Source organism: Copidosoma floridanum, unplaced genomic scaffold (assembly GCF_036245765.1).
Source record: "Copidosoma floridanum isolate Cflo_tuat_1 unplaced genomic scaffold, Cflo_Japanese_pri ptg000009l, whole genome shotgun sequence".
Classification (NCBI taxonomy): domain Eukaryota; kingdom Metazoa; phylum Arthropoda; class Insecta; order Hymenoptera; family Encyrtidae; genus Copidosoma; species Copidosoma floridanum.
Window position 1 is genome coordinate 6032362 of NW_028321886.1, and position 23949 is coordinate 6056310.

The 23949-nt window shown below is 40.8% G+C and overlaps 3 protein-coding genes across 4 annotated transcripts; 2 read left to right on the forward strand and 1 right to left on the reverse strand.

The window, feature by feature from the left end:
- Nucleotides 1–3407: 3407 nt before the first annotated feature.
- On the reverse strand, nucleotides 3408–22249 carry LOC106636072 (BTB/POZ domain-containing protein 7). Of its 2 annotated transcripts, none has more exons than XM_014348318.2 (9): nucleotides 21701–22249; nucleotides 19914–20177; nucleotides 16625–17549; nucleotides 16387–16550; nucleotides 15770–16307; nucleotides 15480–15636; nucleotides 15204–15382; nucleotides 5438–5683; nucleotides 3408–4550 (listed from the first exon to the last, which is right to left on the reverse strand). In XM_014348318.2, the coding sequence occupies exons 2-9, from the start codon at nucleotides 20156–20158 to the stop codon at nucleotides 4221–4223; spliced, it is 2784 nt and encodes a 927-aa protein (XP_014203804.2). In that variant the 5' UTR covers nucleotides 20159–20177; nucleotides 21701–22249; the 3' UTR covers nucleotides 3408–4220. The 2 variants fall into 2 exon arrangements, with proteins under 2 accessions (XP_014203804.2, XP_089445600.1); XM_089589474.1 differs by lacking the exon at nucleotides 21701–22249 and adding an exon at nucleotides 21003–21207.
- Nucleotides 7950–15712, forward strand: LOC106636074 (uncharacterized). The gene is made up of 5 exons (XM_014348320.2): nucleotides 7950–8275; nucleotides 13234–13549; nucleotides 13633–14080; nucleotides 14161–14195; nucleotides 14261–15712. The coding sequence occupies exons 2-5, from the start codon at nucleotides 13238–13240 to the stop codon at nucleotides 14762–14764; spliced, it is 1299 nt and encodes a 432-aa protein (XP_014203806.2). The 5' UTR covers nucleotides 7950–8275; nucleotides 13234–13237; the 3' UTR covers nucleotides 14765–15712.
- On the forward strand, nucleotides 17998–19874 carry LOC149375249 (cytosolic non-specific dipeptidase-like). Its single transcript, XM_089589480.1, has 7 exons — nucleotides 17998–18162; nucleotides 18226–18379; nucleotides 18455–18930; nucleotides 19006–19235; nucleotides 19304–19508; nucleotides 19579–19685; nucleotides 19757–19874. The coding sequence occupies exons 1-7, from the start codon at nucleotides 17998–18000 to the stop codon at nucleotides 19872–19874; spliced, it is 1455 nt and encodes a 484-aa protein (XP_089445606.1).
- Nucleotides 22250–23949: the final 1700 nt, after the last annotated feature.

Consider the following 23949-nt stretch of genomic DNA (forward strand, 5'->3'; position numbering starts at 1 on the left):
AAGTTACGAACGGCAGATTAGTAGCATTTTAACATTTATACAGTACATGTTTTCGCACTCCTAGATGCAGTTTTCCTGATTCGTTGAAATACAAGCGTCGATCATCTAACGGGAACGTCAAGACCAATGATTGCTTCAAAACAAATTAATGAAAAAACTTACACAACGGATTTTTTGATTGCCAATTTTTCGCAATGAAAATATATTAACCCGATTTTAAAGGTTTCCTCAAACCAAGACATTCAACGAGTCTCAAACTATAATTGTCTCGTGCGGGTATGATTACTGTATAAAGTAAAACGTTTTTGCTCATTAGTTTAATTGTTTCTTTCTACAATAAATCGATTACTAGTTACATTGGTCCTTTAAGGATGATGCGCCGTTTTGTCTTGGCCATCAAATAATGTACGCCCACAATGTTGTCCAGCACTTGCCTGCAGTGATTCTTCGAAAAACTGCGGGTAATGTTGATTTCTCGCTTTTGTTCTCCCTCAATGGGAAAAAGTACTTATACCGTTACACAATTTTTATTCATTTTTTTTGTCTTTCTACAGCTGCTAATCTGTACATGGTCACAAACGACAAAGGTACGTTTTATTATTTTCATAACGATAAGCACGCAATAATTTCTTTTTTTTAATTATCATTATGAATTAAAAATTAAGTGGCATTTTTTTTCGTTTACTTGAATCACCAAAAATAATTCTTCCCTTTAAATTTAAAAACGAATTCAAACTATGAGTCTGAAATATACGTATATTCGAAACATTCGTGCTATACAATTTAACATTTAGATGAATTACTGTGTGCTTATAATAATTTATACTTTGTTTTTTTTTGTATTTTTTTTTTTTTTCAACGACAAATCGAATTTTAATATCGTATAATCAAAGCATCACGAAAATATGAGCAACAAAACAACGTATGCACAACAACAACAACGATAATAATAAAAAAAAAACACGTGTGTGTTCGTTAAACGCATAAATAATAATTGCTTTTTACCCAGATTTTAATGCGTAAGGACTAATAATTACAGGTGATAAAATAATTCGCAGTCTTTTTATAAAGTCTTTTAGTATCTCTTAAATTAAAAAATTGAAATGACAAAACTGCAAGTAGAACAAAAATGGAAAAGCAAGAGACATTACCCCCGCGTTAACATACGTACGAATAAAAGTGGAAAAAAAAATCCTCTAAATTCAAAGAGTTCAAAGTTCATGCAGCCTACTCGTAACTTTTTTTTTTTTTTCGTTTTTTTGTTTACCTCATTATGAGTCCAATAATCTATTTCCCATTGCGTTTTTCAGGTCATCATACCAACAAGTCGGCTTTGTAATTATCTTTTTGTTCGCTTCTTAGTCAATTGTCACTACTGAAGTAGACTTTTTTTACTTATTTATTTTAACTACGCTAGAATTTATTACTTAATACGATGCCATTTCAATAAGATGGTATATATATTACAACAATCGGTTTGTTTTTTTTTTTTTTTTTTGCCATCATCAATCGAATGACAGCAATATATGTATATATTTATAACGCTATAAGGCTATTAATGTTAATTTTTGTTCGCCTCTACATCGGACGCCTCTCTCTGTATTTCTCTTTATTTTTCGATGTACAGCAAAGACGAGCACACACATGGTGTCACTTCGAGAGACACTGGCTAAGATCTCGCGATAATTGCAACGAACCAACGAACGTGAAAAAAAAAAAAAAAAAAAAACTTTTACTTACATTACTTTATCCCATCTTTTCGTTATAGTGCTTTTTTTTACATTGACAGTCATAGGCCAAAAGGGTGTAAGAGAGGACATACGAATGAAAAACTGCATTAATTATGTACTTGCCAACTACTGACCTTGTATGAATGATTACAAAGAAAAGTGTTTTAGCTGTAGCTCGTCGAAAATCATTTGCGACCTAAAATATTGAAATAAATTTTGATTGGCTCGCATACACCCTTTGACCTATCGGCTATGAGAAAACACATACACGTATTTTACGTATTTATTTTTGTTATTATTATTAATATTATTTTTATCATTGTTATTATCATACAAATACAAATGATGGTGCCTGTACGTTTGGTGCCTTAATACTTATACAACTGCACACAAACATCAATTTTTTTTTTTTTTCTTTCAATATCTTTTTACACCTTTGAACTGCATCGTTTGGCAGCAGAAAAACCATATCGAGAATTTTTTTTTTTTTTTGGTTCAACTCTTTGAAAGTTGTATAATTGCGTTATTTATGGAAAACGTTTTACAACACTGGTAAGTTTGTGGAAGATAGAGGACTATGGGCACGAGAAACTATCGTCAAACGACATTTGTCAAGTGTTAAAAGAAAAATGCTATACAGCCAGTTGCTCAAAAAAAGGTATTAAAAAGAAAAAAAGAAAAGAAAAAGAAAAAAAATCAAATGAGAGAAACAGAACTCAATATTAATAACTAAAATCGTATTTAAAATACGGTACCGAGGAAAAGCCAATGAAGAAAAAAATAGCAAACGAGTCGCATGTTATCCCTAAAATCTAGCGGCACAGAAAGACCATTGGGCCGTTACCAATAGCAGTACTTATGTCAACGAAATTCCAAGTGTATACGATTATCGTTGTGTCGATAAAATATACCCACAAGACACACACTCAATTTACAACACACATACACTCCCACACACTTGCACTCGCTTATTGTTGTATAACTACAACATTACAATCGTTTATTTTATTAGTATTATTATTGTTATTATTATTATTAGTTTTGTTAAAAGCTGATATACATATACATATATATATTACAAGCGCACGCACGCGTGCGCCACATCTGCACGTGAACACAATTGGCTCGCGTTCGTTTCTTTTCTTTTTTTTTGCATTTCTCCACATTTTTTCTTTTCTGTTCGGTTAACGTGCAAAAACGAGCTAAGCTACGTGCATATCTGAACACCAAGTCACCAACTTGATCCCTACACCCCTTCTTTTATTTTTTACATTCCCTACTTCGTACTATTACAGAAAATCATTTCTTCTTCAAATTTCAGCAATTATTATACTTTGATAAGTATAATGGACACGTTGATTTCACGTTGATCACACTGCCATAACAGCAGTACTACGGTATAAGTTTTGATTGCACATTTCGATGCAAAATTTACTGTTTTTACAAAACAATAAGCAACAAATTTAAAAAAAAAATTTTTTTTAAATAATTATTTCTGATCGGCGATAAGCAAGCTTGATACTCAAGTATTCTGGTTTAGTTTTGCAAAAGCGAGGAATAACAATTCATTGCTACTTGAAATAAATAACTTTTATGACTAGAAACTTCATACTCCTAAAAAAAACGCAATTTTTCCAACTATAGTTGCTTGATAAGGGTTCAGTGATTAAAAATGGCACTTCTTCCCCGCCCCGCCCTCCCAATCAAATACTGATTGTTGAAAAAAATTTTTTTTAATGCACGAAAAATGCACGCGACGCGATACTTTGAATTAAACGTCTCGCGAAACAACAAGGATAAGTATTACCGTAGCCGTACATTATAGTGCGCGCGACAGCCCTGATGGTATAATATGTAAGACGTATACCAAAATCGTGGGGTATACGTATCAACACTATTATTATATGCATAAACCAACACGAATAGTCGGATCAACGCGATCCAGGCCCCTATACATCTTCCTCGCTTTGTCCTTTAGTGGAGCTCATATTGTATACACGCGAGGCATGCCCATACGGGGTTGCGCGGATCCGCGAATCAGGTAAGTCTGTCCGAAGCAGCATCGACAATCCACAATACACACACACACACACTCTCTCAAACATCGGGCGACGTTTGTTTGGAATTTTCGTTGCCTTAACAAGTCCATTGTACACCTTATACGCGTGTGTACATACGTACATTAATACACAACTTACGGACTAAAGTTACAATTGTATTGTATTGTATAATATGTATAGGTACTTGGGAAAGAATAACGAAAGAGAGTGTCCTCTCGATTTTTAATCTAATATCACGTGGGTTTTCCATCTTCCCTCCATATACAGCCGCTCCGTATCAGCGGCACTGAATTTACATGTGTATATATATGTATAATATACAGCGGCAAGGGTTGGCGTGCAGCGACATCGTATGCCTCTCTTACCTGCCTTTGTCCCCGCCGTCCCGGGGGCGAGAGCGAGCCGAGGACTGCAGTGACGGGGCACGGGTTCAAATGAATCTGGGCAGACCACCGGCCGAGCGGTGGTACATGTACGGAGCAGGTGGCAACCCGCCAAAATGACTCTGGCGCCGGTGGGCCTGCAGACCGCGGTGCAGGTGTCCCCCGAGTCCGAGCGAGGACGACGCCTGCTGCTGCTGCTGGCGGAGCTGGTGCTGCTGCTGCTGCTGCTGGAGAAGATGGGAGGCGCCATCGCCGAGGTCGAGCTCGAGTTCCTGCTGCTCGACGAGCTGGAGGGCGCCGAACGAGGCGGTCGCCATAGCCACGTCCGGCATTATGCCCGACAGGTGGCCCTCGCTGCACGAGTTCAGCTCCGAGTGCTGTGGACACAGTTTTCGCGATTCTCGTTTTTATTTGATACCAAAGACCAGGGAAGATGAGGCTCATTTTTTTTCCTTTTTCGTTTCATTGACGATTGTCACACAAGTACCTACGATTGAAAATCATGGCAATGGAAGCCGAAAATCACCACAAGAGCGTTTTTTTGACCAGTCAGTGGGAAAACTCGACGATTCTGTTTCCGCGAGATATTGGTGTATACTTGTGGAACGTGTATGGATGTTTTTGCTGGAGCCTGCGTTGGGTTGTCGTGGGATATAGGAAAAGTGGAATTCCACGGGTATATCCTTATCTCACTTGTGTTTGCTAACTTTTATGATAGCAATGACGATAAGTACAGGATTTTTCGTTGCCAGTCGGTTGTCGATATACAACCGGATTCACGGATTGATACAGCCATGTAGCAACGCATGAAAAACGTACATAGGAGAGAATAATACTCTTTGCTACCGATATTGGCCCTCCGATGAATTAAAATTTCCATTGTTTTGTTACTGTTACATTTTCAATAAAAAAGGCTTCTTTCTTTCTTTCGTTTTTGCCTTCCATCATTTCAATGTATTCCTCTAGTATAAGTAATTGGAATAACCGCGCATGGTTTTTAAATTAATAAAATAAAATCGCCTGCAAAGTTATTCAAAACCTAATGAATGTTAAAACGGAAAGAAATTATATTACCCCTTGTATATACGTTACATATACATGCACGAGCATAATGTACGTATCTAAGGATCATCAATGTATTATATGACCACTTGCCCCAAATGCCCGCACACGCGTCGGATGTGCAATGGTAGGTACGTTATTCATGTACACGTATGGGCTGTAGCCACGAGGAGTGTGTGGATAAACGGTATATAAGTGTTACCTCGATAGCCAGCCTGTAGTTTTCTCCCTCGGTGACGATGGCGGGTAGCTCGTGGTGCCGGTGGCCGTACGAGGCCGCGTGCCGAGGAAAGGTCATGTTGCGCCCGTAACAGAGCACAGCTCCACCCGGCCCGTTGCCACCCCCAAGCCCGCTGCCCCCGAAACTCAACAGCGAGCCGCAATCCTCGTCCGATCTCACCGAGTGAGAGTCCGGCTCGCCGAGACTGCTGCCGTAGCACGCCGCGTTCTGAAATTAAAAAAAAACAAAAAAAAACCATTATTCAGTCATTTATCAATTTCAGCACTCGTCCATGCGACTTTTGTACATTTTTTATGCTTTCCCTACCTAAGTATATATGTATGTTTTATCCAAAGGGATTCGATCACGTGCATCGTTATGTTTCTCGTGAGCTTTTGCAAGTATATATAATTATATACCTACCTGCGCTGCATATCCTCTGTATATTCAAGGACAAGCAGTCGCAGTTAAACTTTTATCCATGTGCCGTGTGCTATTGAAGCGCGATGGTGATTGTAATGCATTTGTTGCGAAAAGATGAGCTCGACCTTACGAAAAACCGTGGATGGAAAAGGGGGATGATGGGGTGAAAAAAAAAAAAAAAAAAAAAAGGAATCATTCATCTTTCTTGGCCATGGAAAAGTATATTATACGTGTAAGATAATGTTGATGGACTGCGTTAAATGACTGCTCGTTAGTTCGATTAATTAATGTATTCCATTGAATCAAATATAATCATTCGGAGTATAATTGGAGCAAATGTTGCGTATTCTAATTGAGCATGACGTAAGATGCCGTTGCATTTTCGTGTTGCGCGCCGAACAACATAAAAGCGTCTTTATCGCGAATTCGAGACGCGCGTGCCAATTATGTTTGTTTGTTTATCTTTTTCCTTGCAATTTTTTTTTTTTTTTTTTTTTTTTTTTTGCTTTTTATCAATAGTTTTCGATATGTGTCAAGAGGTTTTATTGTAGTGCGTTGATAAACAAAGTTGAAAAAAATTCACGATGGATAAGCAAGTCAAACACCTGTGCTCTCGCGATATGACTCGAAGGAAAACGAAGTTGTTCGGCTTCTAACTGACAATCTACTGGAAAGGTAGTTGCAATTTATTTGAGCTATTATAGTATCTCGACAGTCTCGACCGATCATAGAGAAATAATGTATTTGCTTTATGAAGTAATATAAATTAGCGCCACCAACAGTAAATAATATACAAATATCCATTTTCCCACTGGATTTGTCACGGAAGATGCTTATTATTCCCCATTTTAAATTTAATAATTTTAGTAAAAAAAAAAAAAAAAGTTTTGCTCACTGATCAAAGACATCCTCATGTGTGCAGTTGTTAGATCACGATACAAATATACTCGTGAAGTAGTATCACCGTTATTACCCCGACGCGCAAGTGTGGAATCAAAATATCGGCGGAAAATTATTACAAATCAAAGATGTATCGTGATATTGAGATAAAAAATAAATAAACAAATAAATAAAGCTTCTTTGATCAGCGCAACTACCGATCGCCTTGGAGATATATCGCTAGGATGCAGTGTTCAACGGTACTCTTGACATTTTGACTTTTCGTTATCGCTTTTGCACATACATATACGAGACACGGAAAAATCGATCATATACGCGTAGACACGATACAGATTTACACGAAACTAAGTTTACCAAATGGCAAATGCATATCTAACTAGACAATATCTTTGCTTCTCGATGTGAAAGAAAAGAAAAACTGTGATAACGTGCACTTGTAATGACAATAACTTTATGGTGCATCAACAGCACATACTGTAACGACATACCACACGCGTATATAAATATATGATGTACGTATTTGGTAAGTTTGAGTTTGAAAAACACGTTGATTTAGAATAAACGGCCGTAACGACAGACAGCGCTGAATTATTCATGTAAAAACGAACGATGACAATTAAAACTCTATATAGAGCGTGTTACAAATGGCTCGTGCGAAAGCTATGAAGCTCCAGTATATTATAATGGAAATCAAAAACACTTTGCGTTATCCGCGCATCATTGTCGCGAGCATCAATTTTGGTTGAAAAAAATTATCCAATTTCGTGACATTCCACACACGGTGGCGCTCGAACAATTAACAAGCGCATTGTATGCTAAGCGAGGCCCCCTGCCCAACGACCAACCACGAACAAGTATATACTTATCATAGGCAATGATAATTATTTGAAATTTGTTTGCTCAATGCTCGTACCGATGGATACATATGTATTTATAACGAATTAGCATACAAACAGGCTGTGACTAACCAGCGCTTGCACCCCCTCGTGCACTCGCTCCCCTGCAGCCCCACGCCGAGACGAGGTATCCCTCCCAATCGCAGGTAAACCGACGAAGCGCGAAAAATGTACGGCACATCACCACTTCCCTCCCCCCCACGACACGTTGAAATTCGCACATAAAACACGCGCTAAAGCGTCTAACGCATTATTTGCACGCTTACATACGTACACGCGTCTTCGGCCGAACGATAAAACTACAAAGCCACGAGTTGATAGTATATTAACTGCAGGATTGGCGCGCGCATCGCCGAAGGGTCAAAGTCAAGAAAACTCGGTGGTGCTGCGAGCTTGCGAGCACCTCGGAGCTTGGCGCTCAGTACGTTAGAAGCTGCAGCTTCGCGAACACTTGCAAGTCTACCTCATTATACGACAATCGTCGTGCACGTGTCCTTTTTTTCTTATGGTTTTTGAGTTGTTTCCGTCGGTCCAAACGTCAAGGTTCGCGTCAGGGAGGACCAGCGGCTTTTGCTTCGGAAACGATTTTTACTGCGCGACCGTAAGTATTACATGTATATGTCGATACAGGCGAGCAGGGAAAGCTTATAGTGGATAATCGTATATAGAGACGCTTTGGATTTTGCGGTTCAATATTAGGTACACGTGCAACATTCAATGAGATTCGTCAAAAATAATATTTCACGTGCCTTGGACTTTGAGGGCTTGTGCGTGCCGATGAGTCGCGACAAAACGCGATTGTCACGATGTCTCGGCGAACGGGACCCGGAAATAAATAACTGTGCTCGCGACAAATTGCACATTAGGCCCGAGGCAATTTGTCTTTATTACCGGTTTGTTGTTTGGAAAATTTGCAGTGGTCACTTGTGTCTCATAGGTCGTTTGGCAATTTTCGTAAGCATACCATCATTATTTCGCGCAACGAGGTTGTGTCGTTGCAGCTGTTTTCGATCGGAATCCACTGCATAGGCACGTTTGATATTTTTGTTTCTTTTTGTTTCTTTTTTCCCGCGTGGGCTTGCGCTTTCATAAATACGTGGCTCGTTCGTGTCGAAAGCTCGATCATCCGCGGTACTTGCAGCGACGCGCAGATGGCTAATTTATCGAATAGTCGCGTGTCAGCGAATCCGCAACATTTTTTATTTATAAATTACGTGTTCGTCACTGAAAATTTCATTTTTCCGTAAAGTCATACTTGTAAAAGAGAGAAGAAAGAGCGACGTTACAATCATTGCAAAACCACGTACAAGTGCTTTTTTTTTTTTTTTTTTTTTTTCAATCAACTGCAGCGTGCATGAATAATTGAGAATTCGATTCTTTCAGCACGACAAGAAATTAATTTCAGAATCGCTTGGTCGCAATTCTATCGTCGAGTCGGATCGTGTTGCGTTTGGAGAAACCGCAACTCAAAACGCGATAGTTTATCTTATTTTAGTTGGTGCGGCATTTTCTGTGTTTGAGCATCTTTATTTTTTTTTTATTTTTTTTTTTTTTTTCAACTAATAAACAACATTACCAATAACACACCATTTTTTGTATAGTTACAGAATTGATGGTTGAGTGAATTTTGTAAAACACAACTTGTACAAAAATAATAAACTGGACCTTAATTGATTTTCTGGTGTGGTTTTAAGCGAGTATTTTAAAGACAACTAAAAAAGTTATTTTGGCATTTGAAGTGCCTCTTATATGTATTTGTTTTTTTTAAATGTGTGCTCTAATACGATTACATAAAGGTACACTTTGTGGGGAAGAAAAAAAATTGTTTGGATTCCCATAAATTCACTTTCACTGCTTGTATAAGTAAGAGTGAACGGTATTTTATAATAATCATACAATCACGGGCGATGAGTAAAAGTTCAATCACCGTTGCATCCATTTGAGTATCCTAATTTTTTTTTTTTTTTCCTGTAACCACCACACCAATCATCTCTAACCATATAATGAATGGTTATTTTTTTCAACTGCAATTCGACGTGCAGTGCACACCAGCGCTCTATATTGCGTCGATTGCGCCGATATCAAGCGAGCGACTGTTCTCCAGTTATTAAGCCTGTATAAGTGTGTATAAAGTACCAGCGACAATTTGCATGCAGTTACGGCGGCTTTAACAAGCCTTGCACCTAAATTTCTCCCGCACACGCAGTTAAGTAGGTGTAACGCGATGAAACATACAAGCGCGACTGCAAACGTTTCGTTGTTTTTTTTTTGTTTTTTTTTTTTTACGCTAAGTATATAGTTAACAATTTTAAGACTATCTGTGATAAGCCGTAACTACTTTTTTCGTTTTTCGGTCAAACTAGTTTATATGCAGTAGAAGACTTGTCATACTTTTTTAACAGAAATTGAAAATCGGTCACGGTATGGGTTGGTCTTTTCATCAAGATTATTCATTGGGAGCAATATTATTCGAAAATTTACCTGGAGGAGCAAATATAATGAACAATTACGTATAAAACGTAAAATTAAACAGGGTCAGTTCTTCACTTGCAAATACGTGTGGACAAATTGTCATAAATCACCTGTCGATTGTATACATCGTTGGGAATTTTTTTATCTAATACAAGACGATTTTGCACTTTTGAACCGATCATTGTAGGTCAGCGGTTCCGGTATATACGTTTGCTTGTAGGCAGAAAACGTAAAAAATATATCTCCAACGATAGTTAAATTATTAACTAGCGATTAATGATGCACGTCAATAGTAACTTAAAAAAAGAAACTAAAATCACGCATTTAATTAATTTAGTATACTATTTCTTGTACAATGAGAATCAAAGATTTCCGTGTACGTGTATGGCTCTTTGAGATATTTAGTGATAAAATTCTACTAATGTGATTTTGTGCAAGTAAAAAAAAAAATGTCCACGTTGAGATACACAATACATATCGATTCAACTAATGAGTTAAACAAGCAATAGGCGTCTCCTCGATGCCACTGTAAATATTAGCAATGGCGTGTACATTGTGCATCGTCGCGAGTTTACTTGCAAGACGAGCAGAACCACCTTACTTTCGAGCGTGGCATAAACATACGTGCGTGCCGTGCATCGCAAGAAACTTACACGATTGTCGAGAAGCTTTAATGAGAAATTACAGTCAATTAATCATAATAAAGTTGCTGAATAGACCGTTGATATATAAGTATATTGTGCAGTGTAGCTGCGGACGCGGAAGCCGATATTATATCCTTACGTAATTTTACGTGATGATGTTAAAAATTTTATTTTTACCTTCTTTCACGACTCGGGTTATCGCGGGAAACGAGATGACGGGAGCTAAACGCATCGATGACTCGCGAGCGGGATTTTTAAATTAGCCGAACCTGGTGAGCTTTTATTTTTTTTCTCTTGGAGTCGGTTTTTTTTTTTTTTTTTTTTTTTTTTTTTTTTTTTTTTTTTTTTTTTTTTTTTTTTTTTTTTTTTTTTTATCGATTTTCTATGGTAATGGATGCGTTTTTTCTTCTTTACAGAATGGCCGCTGCGTTCTTGAACGAAATGTTTTACAATGTTCCCTTCGGCACCTAATTTTAGAATTTTCATGACCACCGGTAAGTTGAGTTACTTACCAAGTCGCGACGGATGCTGGAAACTTTTTTTTTTTTTTTTTTTTTCTTTCGTGAAAATCCATGAAGTTTACCGACTGTTATTTGAATGACGTGTTGGATATTGTACAACTGAATAAAAGTCTGCTATCTACTCGAACATTAAACACTAATAGAACTACAGCGTTTGCTATAGAAAAATAAAATCTATACGAAAATTTTACCAAACAAAAAAAATAAAAAGATAAAATAATATTGTACATAGTGATCGTAGACAATTTTGTGTTATCAAACTTTAATATTGCTATAAAAAAAAAAAAAAAAAAAACTGTGCTTTTACAATAGAATTCGCAAAGGTTTTCAGTATCGCATACGCGTAATCGGTAATTTTTCCCTTTCAATAAGCCTCGAGGTTTAACACACAATCGAAGCCAAACTTGTCGAGTTTTTCTCTCTTAACGATATCACGGTAATAATTTCCATTAGTGCTGAAGCGCGTGTTCGATCGTGTCACGATAATCTCATGCAAACCTACAGCATACCTATATAGTACCTCCCGAAAATCGGTCGGGTAGTTTAAAAATGACTGAATCCCCGCTGACACACTTTCATTAAACGAAAAAACGTACGAGTTGTAAATTTCATTCTCGCGTAGTCAATTGTGATCTAATCTTTAAAATCGTGTACACCTGCACACGAAGGACCGCGTGGCCAACGCATCGGATCCGAAATAAACTTGGCACGTGAGAATTTTCTCGCGCAAGCCTATATACGTCGCTCGCGTCGAAGATAACTCGCACGTTTCGAGTTCTTTCAATTTAATTAGCTCACCATCGGCACACACCCCGGCAGATGCACCTACGTTGAGCCATACATAATGGCAAACCTTGCCGTAACACCGCAGAGGGCAATTTTTTTTCTTCGCAGAAAAAAAACAACAGCTAACTCAAATTTGGAATAAAGAAGCTATAGTGTACTAGGAAACAATTTAAATTGAATTACCCTCAAAACGATTGATAAAACCAACCTATTCTTGAATTACTGTCCAACGCGTTAAAACAATGGAGCCGTTGCGGGACGGTCATTGCCGTTTTTTTTAGACCGTCGAGCGAAAAATGTTCGAGCCTCTACACGATTGATGTCGCTCGTAAATAAAATGGCACTTTGCCGCGATTGTGTTTTGGCTGCCGTCCTCGGACCTCCAGGGGTTACTCGTACCAGTATAAAGTTCCTATGCAAGTAAGTATAGTCTTTCGGAGGGCTCGAAAAGTCCTGCACGCACCGGCTATACCAAAGAGCCACGTGACGCGCGCATATTTTATAATACAAGTTGACGCGCCAACGAGTACGGAAGTGCAATTCGAATGCTAAGCTAAGATAAGAGAGATCTCGCGAAATATCGCCTCGATATTGAATCACGCACCTGTTGTCGCGTACACGCGTATCACAAAACGATCTTTCCTGCAGCCGATCGACGGTTCCCCGTTCATCGAGGGGGGGGGAGGACAGGTTTTTGTGTATCATCGCTCGATGCCCGTGCACTTGGTTTTTGTCCCCGTTGGCATTAGTTGCGCTACAATGATGGATGGGGGGGGAGAGGGAGGGAAGAAAAAAATTACGATCGCTATAGTAGGTAGTTTTGCGGGCGCGCTCAAGGCAAAAAAAAAAACACTTGCAGCTCATCGCGTTGTACCGGCCAAGGATTCGAGCCGTCGAATGAAACTGACGTGGATGCGCGCGCGGCAGGAAAAGCATCTGTGAAATATATATGATAATCCAAAAGCATCGTTGTTTTTGTCTTTGGGCAAGACAAAACGTGTATATAAGATACTACAATGTCCCGGATGGTTGTACGGGAGGAAAAAGAAGCCCGGGCTGGGTTTCAAATCACAATCGCACGAAGCTTTGCACGGTCAGGTACATGATGCTATGTTTTTGGTTTCGATTGGCCGTAGAGAAATGCCAGAGTCGAACGGGCCGGTGCCTCTGCGTGACCTCGAGGCCCTGCTCCAGCAGACGATGGAGGGACCGGTGACGGTGGAGGTGACCGATTGGAAGCACCTCACGGATCCCGGGGAGAACTTTGGCAGCCTCATCCTGGCGGTAAATGCCAACGTCGTAGCGAGAAACGGCAAACAGGAGAAACACCACTTGGTTTGCAAAATGCCGCCAAAGTCCGAGTACCTTCTCGACCTCTTCAACAGTCCGATGGCTTTCAAAAAGGAGCTCTACTTTTACACCAAAATCGCCCCTGCTTTTCTCCAGCTCCAGGTACGTGGTGACATCAACACGCATTGTATAATTACATGTACGGCAACCTGCTGGTCACGTCGTATTTTATGTGTAACGGGTAGCTGAGCAGCGGTGGATTCAGCAAAAACGAGCTGGTCAACGAGCTCGTGCCGCGTTTCTACGGAGGCCGCATGAGCCTCGATGGTGGCACGGATGCCGGCAGGTTCGACTCCCAGGCGGCCATAGTCCTCGAGAATCTTAACTACGCGGGCTACGCGACCCAGGATCGCATAGCCGGTATGGACCTCCAGCACATGGAGTTCGGGGTACGCGAGTTGGCGAAGCTACACGCCATTACCTGTGGCTACAGGATCAAGAACCCGGTGGACTTTGAGAAAACCATAGCGCCAGGCTTGAAGCCCGCTCACAACGACACGGCCGGCAAATGCGTCGAGGAAATGGTAAGAAAGGCAGTCGACAATCTGAGGAAGATGGACGCGGCCAAGCCGCACTTGGAGCGAGTTTTGAGGACTCTCGAGAAGGCCAGCGAGGCGCCTACTCCGAAGATCGGTAAGTTGTGTGTTGAATGGTTCAAACGTATATATACCCACGAACGATGAGTGTCGTTTATTGTTTGTTTGTTTTTTCAGAACGCTGGTGTACCTTTGTACATGGAGACTTTTGGGTGAATATTCGATTGCTAATTACAACCACATGATATGACCATTATTTTTTTATGCTTTTCTTTAGGTAAACAACATGATGTACCGTTATAGCAATAGCAACGGTAACAACAACAACAACAACAACAACAACAACAACAACAATGAGGATAATAAAATCCTCAGCCTGAAGATGGTGGACTTCCAACTGAGCGTCTGCGACTACGGCGTGAACGACCTGATATTCTTCCTTGTGTCGAGCGCCAAGAAGGATATCATCGACAACAACCTTGGCGACCTCGTGGACCTCTACTACAAAACCTTTGTGGGGAGTTTGCGCGCCCTTAAAGTGGACACGGTGGATTTCAGTCGGGAAGAATTCGATGGGCTGCTGAAGGAGTGCGCGCCCCTCAAATTTCCCCAGTGTATAATGATGGTGCAGGTGATCAAGGCGACGCGCGGCAGCGCTCCCGATGTCAACAGTATCAAAAACTCGGAGGCTTTTTTGAGCATCGGCAAGGGAAAAATCTACGAGGACAAGTTGCTCCACGTGCTCCAGACTTTCGTTAAGAATGACTGGCTGGTCGACTGAGCGAGAACCGATTGTTATTAAAGCTTTTTGTTTTTCCATCCACGATTTGAAACAAAGAGTTGTTAATACGACTCTTAGAATTAATCGGCATCGGCTACGCATGACGGATTTTATGATTTTCAACTGTATTTATTCAATATGAAAGAATAACGAGCTTGGAAAAGCTGGGCCACCAATATTATTTTGCACAACGTTTATGTCTATTTATTAAATTTTAATGATTATTTATTAACGCATGTTAACGACGAGAGTAAGCATGCAGTATAATGATGAGTCTTGGTGTGTAAACAGATTTTTCTAAGGAGTTTCGATCGATTCATTCCAAACGAAAGGCGTATGTTGCAGGGAAATGTAAAATACTTACGAATATTTTGAAGCTACGTTATTGTGAATGAATTTTAATTTGTGTATTCAAACGAATGAAAAAAAAAAAACTTACTTCGAGTAGGTCGGCCACAGCATCGGGCAAATTAAACTCCCTGACAACGCGCAATCGCAATTGTCTGTTAATTTCGTGACGCGACGACAGTGGCAAGCTAATGGCTCGTTGACAGCTCGGAGACTGCCTTAGCTTTTGCTCGCGTTTCAACATCGCTGCCATCGTTGCTGAATCTGGAACTATATAAGTATTTTCAATAAGAAAAATTTTTTTTTTACAAAAATATGTAAAAATAATAAACGAATCACAAACTGAATTTGGAAAGATGTTTATTACCTGGAAGGGCAGCTGCTAAAACGTCCACTCCAGCGGCTCCCATGATTCGCGGTTTTTCGTCAACCATGTACAATGTATCGGGAATATCAGGAATGTAACGAGCTCTCCTCAACCTTACCAGTTCCGATTCTTGGACCATTTGTTCTTCGACTAGAGCCTGATTTTACAAAATTTTTATTTTTTTATTTTATGCACGAAAATAATTTCTCTTTTACTTGTTCGAAAAAAAAAAAAAAAAAAAAAAAAAAAAAAAAATTTAATAAAGGTATTTAAAAAATGGTACTTCTTACCTTTACTTCTTCATAATACGGCATGAAGAGACGAGGCCTGACAAACAATCCATTCTTCTTGCCACCCCTTATCCAAGCATTTATTCTTAAATTTTCCCTTTCGTCGCCTATCATGTGACTCGGTGGAACCGATACCAAGCCCCTCCTAATGGCTTGCGCGAGTGCTTCGTTGTTAGGTGGCAAAACGTGATCCATCCTAACAAGCGGCAGGAGTTCGCTGAGTATCTCCCGTAACTCGATGTCACTGAGATCCCGTTTTTTCACCCCTTTTTTCGCCACGGAGTGTACCGTGTGGCTCAACAGATTGGGTTCTCGGTCCTCCATGCGCCGCACGAGCTCTTGCTCCCCCCATTTGAGCACAGCCTGCAGCACCTCGAGCTCACTCGCTTGCAGAAAGTGACTTTGTAGGACGTCCGATAAGTGCGCGAGATCCAGCTGGTTCAGTATAGGGGACGTAGCTACTGGCTGGAATTCTTCTCTTAAGAAATGCAGCGCCTGCCGATGCACCCACGCCGAGCCATGTGGCTGGCTACCCCACCTGTAAAAACAAAGTTTTTAAATCACGAGCGCACAAACTCATCTGTAAGCTCGACAATTAATTGTGCGAGTTGCCTTACCTCAGCACGTTCGGAAGAGAATCCAAAGTCAGCCATTCCAGTATGAGATCCTCACAGCCTTGGGACAATATGTCGAGCTCGAGAAACCGACCAATTTGATAAAGCTCCATGGCTTCTTCCAAGGGACTTGGTCGCGCTCGGCCCGTGTGCGTCAACGCCTGAACCTTGAAAAGTAAAAATCGAGTATCGTACCGTACGAAGCACATGAATACGATCATACCTAGAAGTATTTTATTACCTCGCCAAGGCTACCAGCGCTGTTGGTGCAGCCCGTGCTGCGCAGAATGAGCGATAGATCGACGACATCGAGGTAGACGGCGTGCAGCAAAACGTGGGCGAACCTCTTTGGGATCACGGACTCGTCGAGGACGATACGCGTGGGTATGTGCAGGGCGCGCTCCGTCTGGTCCTCACCCGAGCGCGTGCGCCTCTGTATGAGGTTGCGAAAGAAGGGCGAGCGCGCCGACAGTATGGCCTTGTGACAAGGCAACTCGAGCTTGGGCCTGAAGCCGTACTCGCTGCTCCCACTGTCCGGTCTGTGGTAATCGCTGTCCGACGTGAAGACGAGCGCGGCATCCGCGTAGGTGCCAGTCTCCAGCAGATAACGCAGATCCTGCTCGAGGGGGTTCGGACTGCCAAACTCGTCGGCGAGGAAGCGCAGCACCGCCGCGTCGGGGCCGCCCGGCTGCTCGTGACTCGGCCGGCAATCGCCCGAGTAAAAGTAACGCAGCAGCCCAATCAGCGTCGGCACGTCGATGTTGTGATGAGAAAGATCAAGGGCAACCTGGGCCCCGTAGCCCGGGTAGGCGGCGAGCAGGTCACGCAGGTAGGCACATCGCACCGAGAGGAGGGCCCTGTGAGCCGGGAAACAGGTGCCCCGGAATATGAGGTCGACGTCCGTGCAGTACTTGTACTCGTAGAGGCTCGCCAGGTCCTGCTTGTAGGTGGCTGCCGGCGGCCGGGCTAGTTCGGCTTGGACGTGCAGGTCCTTGAGCGCAGCGAGGGCCTCGTACTCCTCGAGCAGGGCACCCGCCTCGAGCGGGCTCCAGCCCGACACGAGCTCGCGTATGATACGGCCGTGATCGCACGCCTTCGACGAGCGTCGCCGCCTGATGAACTTTTTTCGCAACGTCGCGAAGCCCGTAACGCGCTTTTTGCGCTCCCTGAAACGCATATCGCACCATATGCTTGACGTACTATAAATATCTATGATTTAATGTCAGGAGGACTGTATGATGGTATATAGTACTGTACATATTATACGTAACAACAATTGAAACTCGTGACATTAGATTTGTTTACGAGCGGGAAAAGTAAAAAAAAATTTAGCGCTTTAAAATTGGATAAAAACTTATTTTCAATTTTTCACTTTCATTTTTATCTCGTAGTTTATGAAATAATCAATGAATTCGTGAAAGCGTCTCAGAAACGTTATAAATACATACGTACGTTCCGATTGTAATGCATACATTCGATCAATGATTTACGTGAAGTTGGCCATTTTAGAATTGATATGGCATGAAGCATTAATTATTCGTGAACCCCTACCGTCTCTACGTAACGTCTAAAATCTATTATTACATTTATAATTTTCTTCATTGGTAATTTATAATGAACTGGGACAACGACGAACGAATAGCTCCAAAAGCTAAAATACCAGAATTATTCAAGTTGGTCGACGAAAACGAAAAGTTGTTCATCAATGAGTTGAAAGAGGCTATATCAATACCATCCGTAATGAAAGATGAGAAGCATTTTAATGATATTTTAAAAATGGTAATGATTGAAAGTGGCACAAGTGATTGAATTTGTAACTCTGATTTCACCATTTTTTCGTAGATACATCTTTGCGCAGAAAAGTTAGAAGCCGTGGGCGCAACAGTGGAAATCATCGACGGAAATAGTACAAAGGGCACAAATTTGCCACCTGTTTTGTTTGCAAATCTAAGCTTAAACGATGAATACAAGACGATATGTGTTTACGGAAACATTGGTTGACCATCACTTTTCTACTAAAATTAAAAAAAAAAACTGATACATTTTTTTTCATAATCTCACTCAATTGCAGACACTATGTTGCCAGAAAATTCGTATGATAGTAAACGTTCACCTTTCGAGTTAATGGAAGAAAAGGGGAGACTATACGGCTGTGGCGTATCCGATGGTAAAGGTCCGCTCCTTTGCTGGCTCAATGCGCTCAAAATTTACAAGCTGACGAAGAATGAAATTCCAGTCAATATCAAATTCGTAATTGAAGGAACTTCCAAGCTTTACAGCGAAAGCTTATTCAACGCTATAACTAAAAAACGAGATTTTTTCAACAACGTGGAATACATTTGTTTGACTGTTGACAAAAAAGTAGATGAAAGACCGTGTCTGAAGTACAGTTATCGCGGCATCTGTTATCTCACGCTATTGATAAGTTGCGGGGAAAAAAGAGTACACAGTGGCACTTATGGTGGAGCATTTAATCAGCCACTAATGGATGGGTTAAACATCATTGGTTCTCTTGTGGATAAACATGGCAAAGTAGCTGTTGACGAGGTAAGCCAGATAAAAAAAATTCGATACTAAAACGTTGTAATAGTTTCGAGATTACAAATAAACTTAAATTTACAGTTTTTAAATGATGTACGGGTCATTACAGCCAAAGATGAAAAACGATGTAAAAACGAATACTGTCCTATAGAATCTTTGAAGAAAACAAATGGCATTACCATGTTCAGCCACAAAGAGATACCATCTAGAGTACTTATGCATAAAACTTGTCTGCCAAGTATCACAGTGCATGCCTTTCATATAAAGTCGGCAGCAGCCGATAGAGACGACATCGCTTCAATCCCCAACAAGTGAGTACAATAAAAAGTTTAAAACATATTACATTTAAATAAGAGTTAACCGTACACTGAACTTTAAGAATCGAGGCAAAGTTTTCGGTTCGATTGGTACTAAATCAAAGTGTGGATCGAACTTTTGAGCAATTCAAGAGGTACATTGAAAAGCAATGGTACAAACTCAAGAGTGCTAATACATATATGTTGAGAATGAAATTGGGTTTTGATCCTTGGCAAGGAGATTCTTCGTCAGATCATTACAAAGCTGCAGCAGCAGCAATTAAGACGGTAAACTTTTTATTTGCTAAAAGTTAAAGATTACGAAATCTCATCTTGGATGATTAAATTTATTTTCTAGACTTACAAGAAATCACCAATTTACGTGTCTGAAGGAAGTACAATGCCAGTAGTCTCAATATTTAATAATACTTGCTCTGCAAGTAATATCCTTGTTATGCCCTTAAGGTAATACATCAATAAATATCCGAGATATATTTATAATAATGTAAAGCTTAAAACATCTCATTCATTTTCAGTGGACATGACGATTGCCAACACGCGAATTCCGAATCTATTTCAGTTGACAACTACATTATGGGGGTGAAACTAGTTATAGCCTACATGTGTGAGATCCATGAATTGAGTCACCAATAAAAAGCAATAAATGATTTTTTCGTTGAATTAATGAGTTACCTGACAATGAAGCTCAAAGGATCAGAGTTGGCAGAGCCTGAAAGCCTGGCAGCCTGAACAGAATCTCCTCCGATGGGCGCAAGGCTCGAAGAGGCGGATCCCATTCTCTGTGTCATGCGTGAATTATTTCCCTGTCCTCTTCCAGTGAACCAGCAACCACCACTGTTGCTCTCTTCCTCTCCACCAGCTCCACTTTCCCCACTGCGATGCAGTGCACACGGGATTAGAGCCCGAAATATGTTCATTGCTTACCCAGACATCAGCCTAAAAATAATCATTAATTAGATTCCGTCATTTCTTAACAATTAGTCAAGTTAATTTAATTTATTCATTTGTTATAATTTTCAACAGTTTCAACTTCTATTAAATGATCTAGCCAGGGAGTACAACTATCCTGCTTGGAAGTTAATTAAAAAGCACTGTTGTGCTTTGCTGCTATGGATTAAGTTTATTCAATTAGAATTTTCTGATGATCAAACATAAAGGAGAATATGCATGCCATGGACGATAGATTAAAAAATGAAAGGAATAATTCTAATTATGAAAATAAAAACCTTGAGGGGCAAGATAGCTTATTAAGTAGACATGTTGTATTTTTTAAAGTTTATGTCAACAGTAGTAGGAATAATACATAATGAAGCAACCAAGCATAAAGATCCATTTGATTTCATAACACAGTTTGTAAACAATGTAAGTCACTAAGGAGGAGATGACTAGTGTAGGGAGAAGGACAACAGTAGTAGTACAGGGCTCCTATCGCGAAATTTGCACTTGTTGACCATGAAGTTTAAGCATCCTAACACTCATGACTATAACACTGACACATAACGCACGAAAGAAGGATGAAGGAAAAAAAGAAGCTCCAAATTTCGCGACTTAAGAAAAAAGCACAAAAAAGTTATTTCGAAGCTAACTACCGTTATAGCAATTAATATTAGCTAGGCCCAAAAATGTTTTCAAGGCAAAGTATCATCAGCAGTAAGTATATGTACAGGAGGATGAGTGGAAGTAATTAACTATGGGTAAAAGGAAGGAAAAAAATAGGTACGATGTGCTTGTATATTTTTGTATTGGAGCTACGCGTAGTACCCATCCGTCAGCTGGCACCAGCTGTTGTCTGTCGTTTTTGTCGCCTTCTCTGCATCATCGTCAGTAGAGTTAGCTGCAACTGGCCAAGCTCGGATCTCATGCTTGAATCCACAACTCCTCGCGACCCTATCATTGTTGTTCCTCATAATATTAGATGTTTGAACAAAGTTTTTCTGGAGCACTGCACGTTACACAGCACTGTAGGTATATATCACTGTACGCACTGTACAGAGAACTGCATGAAAATGAGGGCTGTTGCTGTTGATGATACTAAACAGTGTATAGGTAAGAAACAATTGAGTAGGATGGTACAGTTGTTGGATGGTGATACTTGGATGATAGCATGACGATCAAAAACGCAGAATCGACCTAAAACAGGAGAGATGGCGAGAGAGATGTAAAGAGAGTGAGAAAAAGCTACACGGAGGTGGAGACGGTGTGTGCTTGCTACTAGGGCGAGTATATCGTGCTTCAATATACGTATAATTCCCTCCGCACCGCAGCCGTGGTTGGTCGAGGAGGAGTCGCGTGTATAGGTATAGGTGGTGTGTACTGTGTAATTGTGGCACGGGCGCGCGCACGACAACAGAAAATAGAAATGAGACAAACATGATGGGCCATATAAATACAAATTGTTATTATTTATCCTGATGTTTAAACTTTGGAAATACGGTATGAGAGCTCGCTTTTACCATTACCTGGGCCTTTACTCCTCATGTTATCGCTATATCTCCACAACTCCAAACGACGCTCATTACGTCCGCTGGTCCTTTCCTGACAACAACATCGTCGTCGCCGTCGGCTGCTGCTGCTGTGATTGATGATGATAAACTTCCTCGAGCTCAACGTGCGACCAAAAACCAGCGTCCATGTTTACATATATCATGAACTCTTTGTGCTTTAGATAAAATTTAGTGTACACTAAATACTAGGGCACACACTGAACTGTAGAATAATCAGTTATACTTAATCGTGAATTGTAATGTTCCTGATTAAGTATATACACACATCGCATTTATTTACAAGTAGGTACCACGCAAATACACCGTAAACAAAGAACACCACTTCACTTATGCACTACAGTGTAAAATACGGTCACCTTGTTTACACATGCACAATATTATACTAGTGTGTCATTGTGTGTTTATTTATGCGATGAGTATTATATTGAATATTGACGTTCCGATGCATCTTTTTCTCTGCTGCTGTACCTACTTATTATCACTTCTCGCAATATTCGCTTTTCAATTGCTCAATTCTCTCAACATTTAAACATCATTATATATACTGCATATAGTATATGCATCATGATTCATGATGTTGTCAACTCACCAAAAGTCACCAACCTACCATCATAAGATAACACATGGATGCTGTATCGCCGATAATGACGACGATCTACAATACCGAATACCGATAAGTTTAAACTCAGACCGCTGATGGCGCTGAGACCAGGCTCTTGTGGGGACCCTCTCACACACATGTACACTCACAGTACCTTGATTCGCAAACCGCGAAGTTTGAATTCTTGAAGTAATTTATCGTATTAAAACACGAGGAACAACCATAACCATAAAATAAAAATATAATGATAAACAACTATCATATTAACAACTATTGAACAATCTTAAAATCATACTTTATGTTTATTTGTCAAAAAAAAATTTAAGAATTTAAACTTCGCGGTTTGCGAATCAAAGTACGGCGAGTGTACGTACACTTCGGCTCTCCGTCCTTCTCCAACCATCCGCTAGGCGTCTAACCGTGTCACTCGACCTTCTCGCAAGTGCCCGGATTTCATGTTGGTTAATATATAAGGGCGTTTAAGATTGAGCTAGGGTATCCCCACCGATATAGGTGTCTAAGGCAGGGAGCACGTCATCAGCCTTACTGATGAGTCCTGGCGTGCAGCCCCCGAGACGAAACATCAAATAATATTTTTTCACTCTTATCATGGCATCACTTGATCGCCATATTGGTGACCCCGACGTGATTTCTTTTATATCATGGATTAATGGGATTTGAGCCAGGAATGGGTGGTTGCAGATCGGATGATTGAGCTCTCTCTGCTTCCGCTCTCATTGGGTTCGAGAGGGGACAATACTCTATTCCTCCATCGGAGCCTGCACCACCCCGTTTATGGTGGTGTCAATCTGGCCGAGCTGGACTAACATTTCGGCCCTAACGGTAGCTTGTGTCTGCGTTGTAGCTACGGGCAGTATGGAGTCCCAAGGAGACAGATCGTCTATCGCGGCCTGGACTCTCTGACCCCATGCCTTGAGATTGTTGAGAGCCTCTGTTCTCCGGTTCCTATCTTCAATCGCATCAATCTCCTCCCGCCTCTCTCTCTTTATCCTGTCGTATTTGGCATTCAATTTACCAATCACATCCCCTATCAGTCTGGCCAGATAGTTAGCACTCTCAATGGATATCTGCTGGGTTGCCCATGAGCCAGGATTCTGTGTGCCTCTTAGGGCTTTCTAGTACCTCGTACTTCTCCGTGGCTGTCAGGCGTCCGACCATAATCTCTGCTTGGGACAGTGTTGCAGTTCGGATGACATTTATAGTCGAGACTATGGACGGTTTAGGAAGAATCTGTGCCACAGTTTCCACCTCTATTTGGACGTTGATGGGAGAGACGTGCGCTTTGATTTCATTCACCTTGTACTTCTCGAAGTTGGCAATGTCCGTTGGGTCTGTGAGGCCAATTCTGTAATAAGTACAGTAGGGCGAGATAGACAAGCCGAGGGAAGGATCTTATCTGGAATCGTGCCGGGAGTGTAGACCGGACCCCTATATAAGGGGCTGATTCGATTATGGTCTGAACTGCTCTGTACGCAACTAGATCAGCAGCAAACAGCGCATTATTAGGATCCAGAGTCGAGGAGAGAGGGCTTGAAGCAGTTGCGCTATTGGCAAGTCCGGGTTCACGAGACCTTCAGGTGTC

Excerpts from the sequence above, each read along its gene's own strand:
- LOC149375249 (XM_089589480.1), top strand. The coding sequence starts at position 17,998 with ATGAACTGGGACAACGACGAACGAATAGCTCCAAAAGCTAAAATACCA. Across the intron at positions 18,380-18,454 it reads ATGTGTTTACGGAAACATTG|ACACTATGTTGCCAGAAAAT; the intron begins GTTGACCATCAC and ends ACTCAATTGCAG. Across the intron at positions 19,509-19,578 it reads CAGCAGCAGCAATTAAGACG|ACTTACAAGAAATCACCAAT; the intron begins GTAAACTTTTTA and ends TTTATTTTCTAG.
- LOC106636072 (XM_014348318.2), bottom strand. The coding sequence starts at position 20,158 with ATGAACATATTTCGGGCTCTAATCCCGTGTGCACTGCATCGCAGTGGG. Across the intron at positions 16,308-16,386 it reads TCTCTTCCGAACGTGCTGAG|GTGGGGTAGCCAGCCACATG; the intron begins GTAAGGCAACTC and ends TTGTTTTTACAG. Across the intron at positions 4,551-5,437 it reads ACTACAGGCTGGCTATCGAG|CACTCGGAGCTGAACTCGTG; the intron begins GTAACACTTATA and ends CTGTGTCCACAG.
- LOC106636074 (XM_014348320.2), top strand. The coding sequence starts at position 13,238 with ATGCCAGAGTCGAACGGGCCGGTGCCTCTGCGTGACCTCGAGGCCCTG. Across the intron at positions 13,550-13,632 it reads CTGCTTTTCTCCAGCTCCAG|CTGAGCAGCGGTGGATTCAG; the intron begins GTACGTGGTGAC and ends TGTAACGGGTAG. Across the intron at positions 14,081-14,160 it reads GGCGCCTACTCCGAAGATCG|AACGCTGGTGTACCTTTGTA; the intron begins GTAAGTTGTGTG and ends TTGTTTTTTCAG.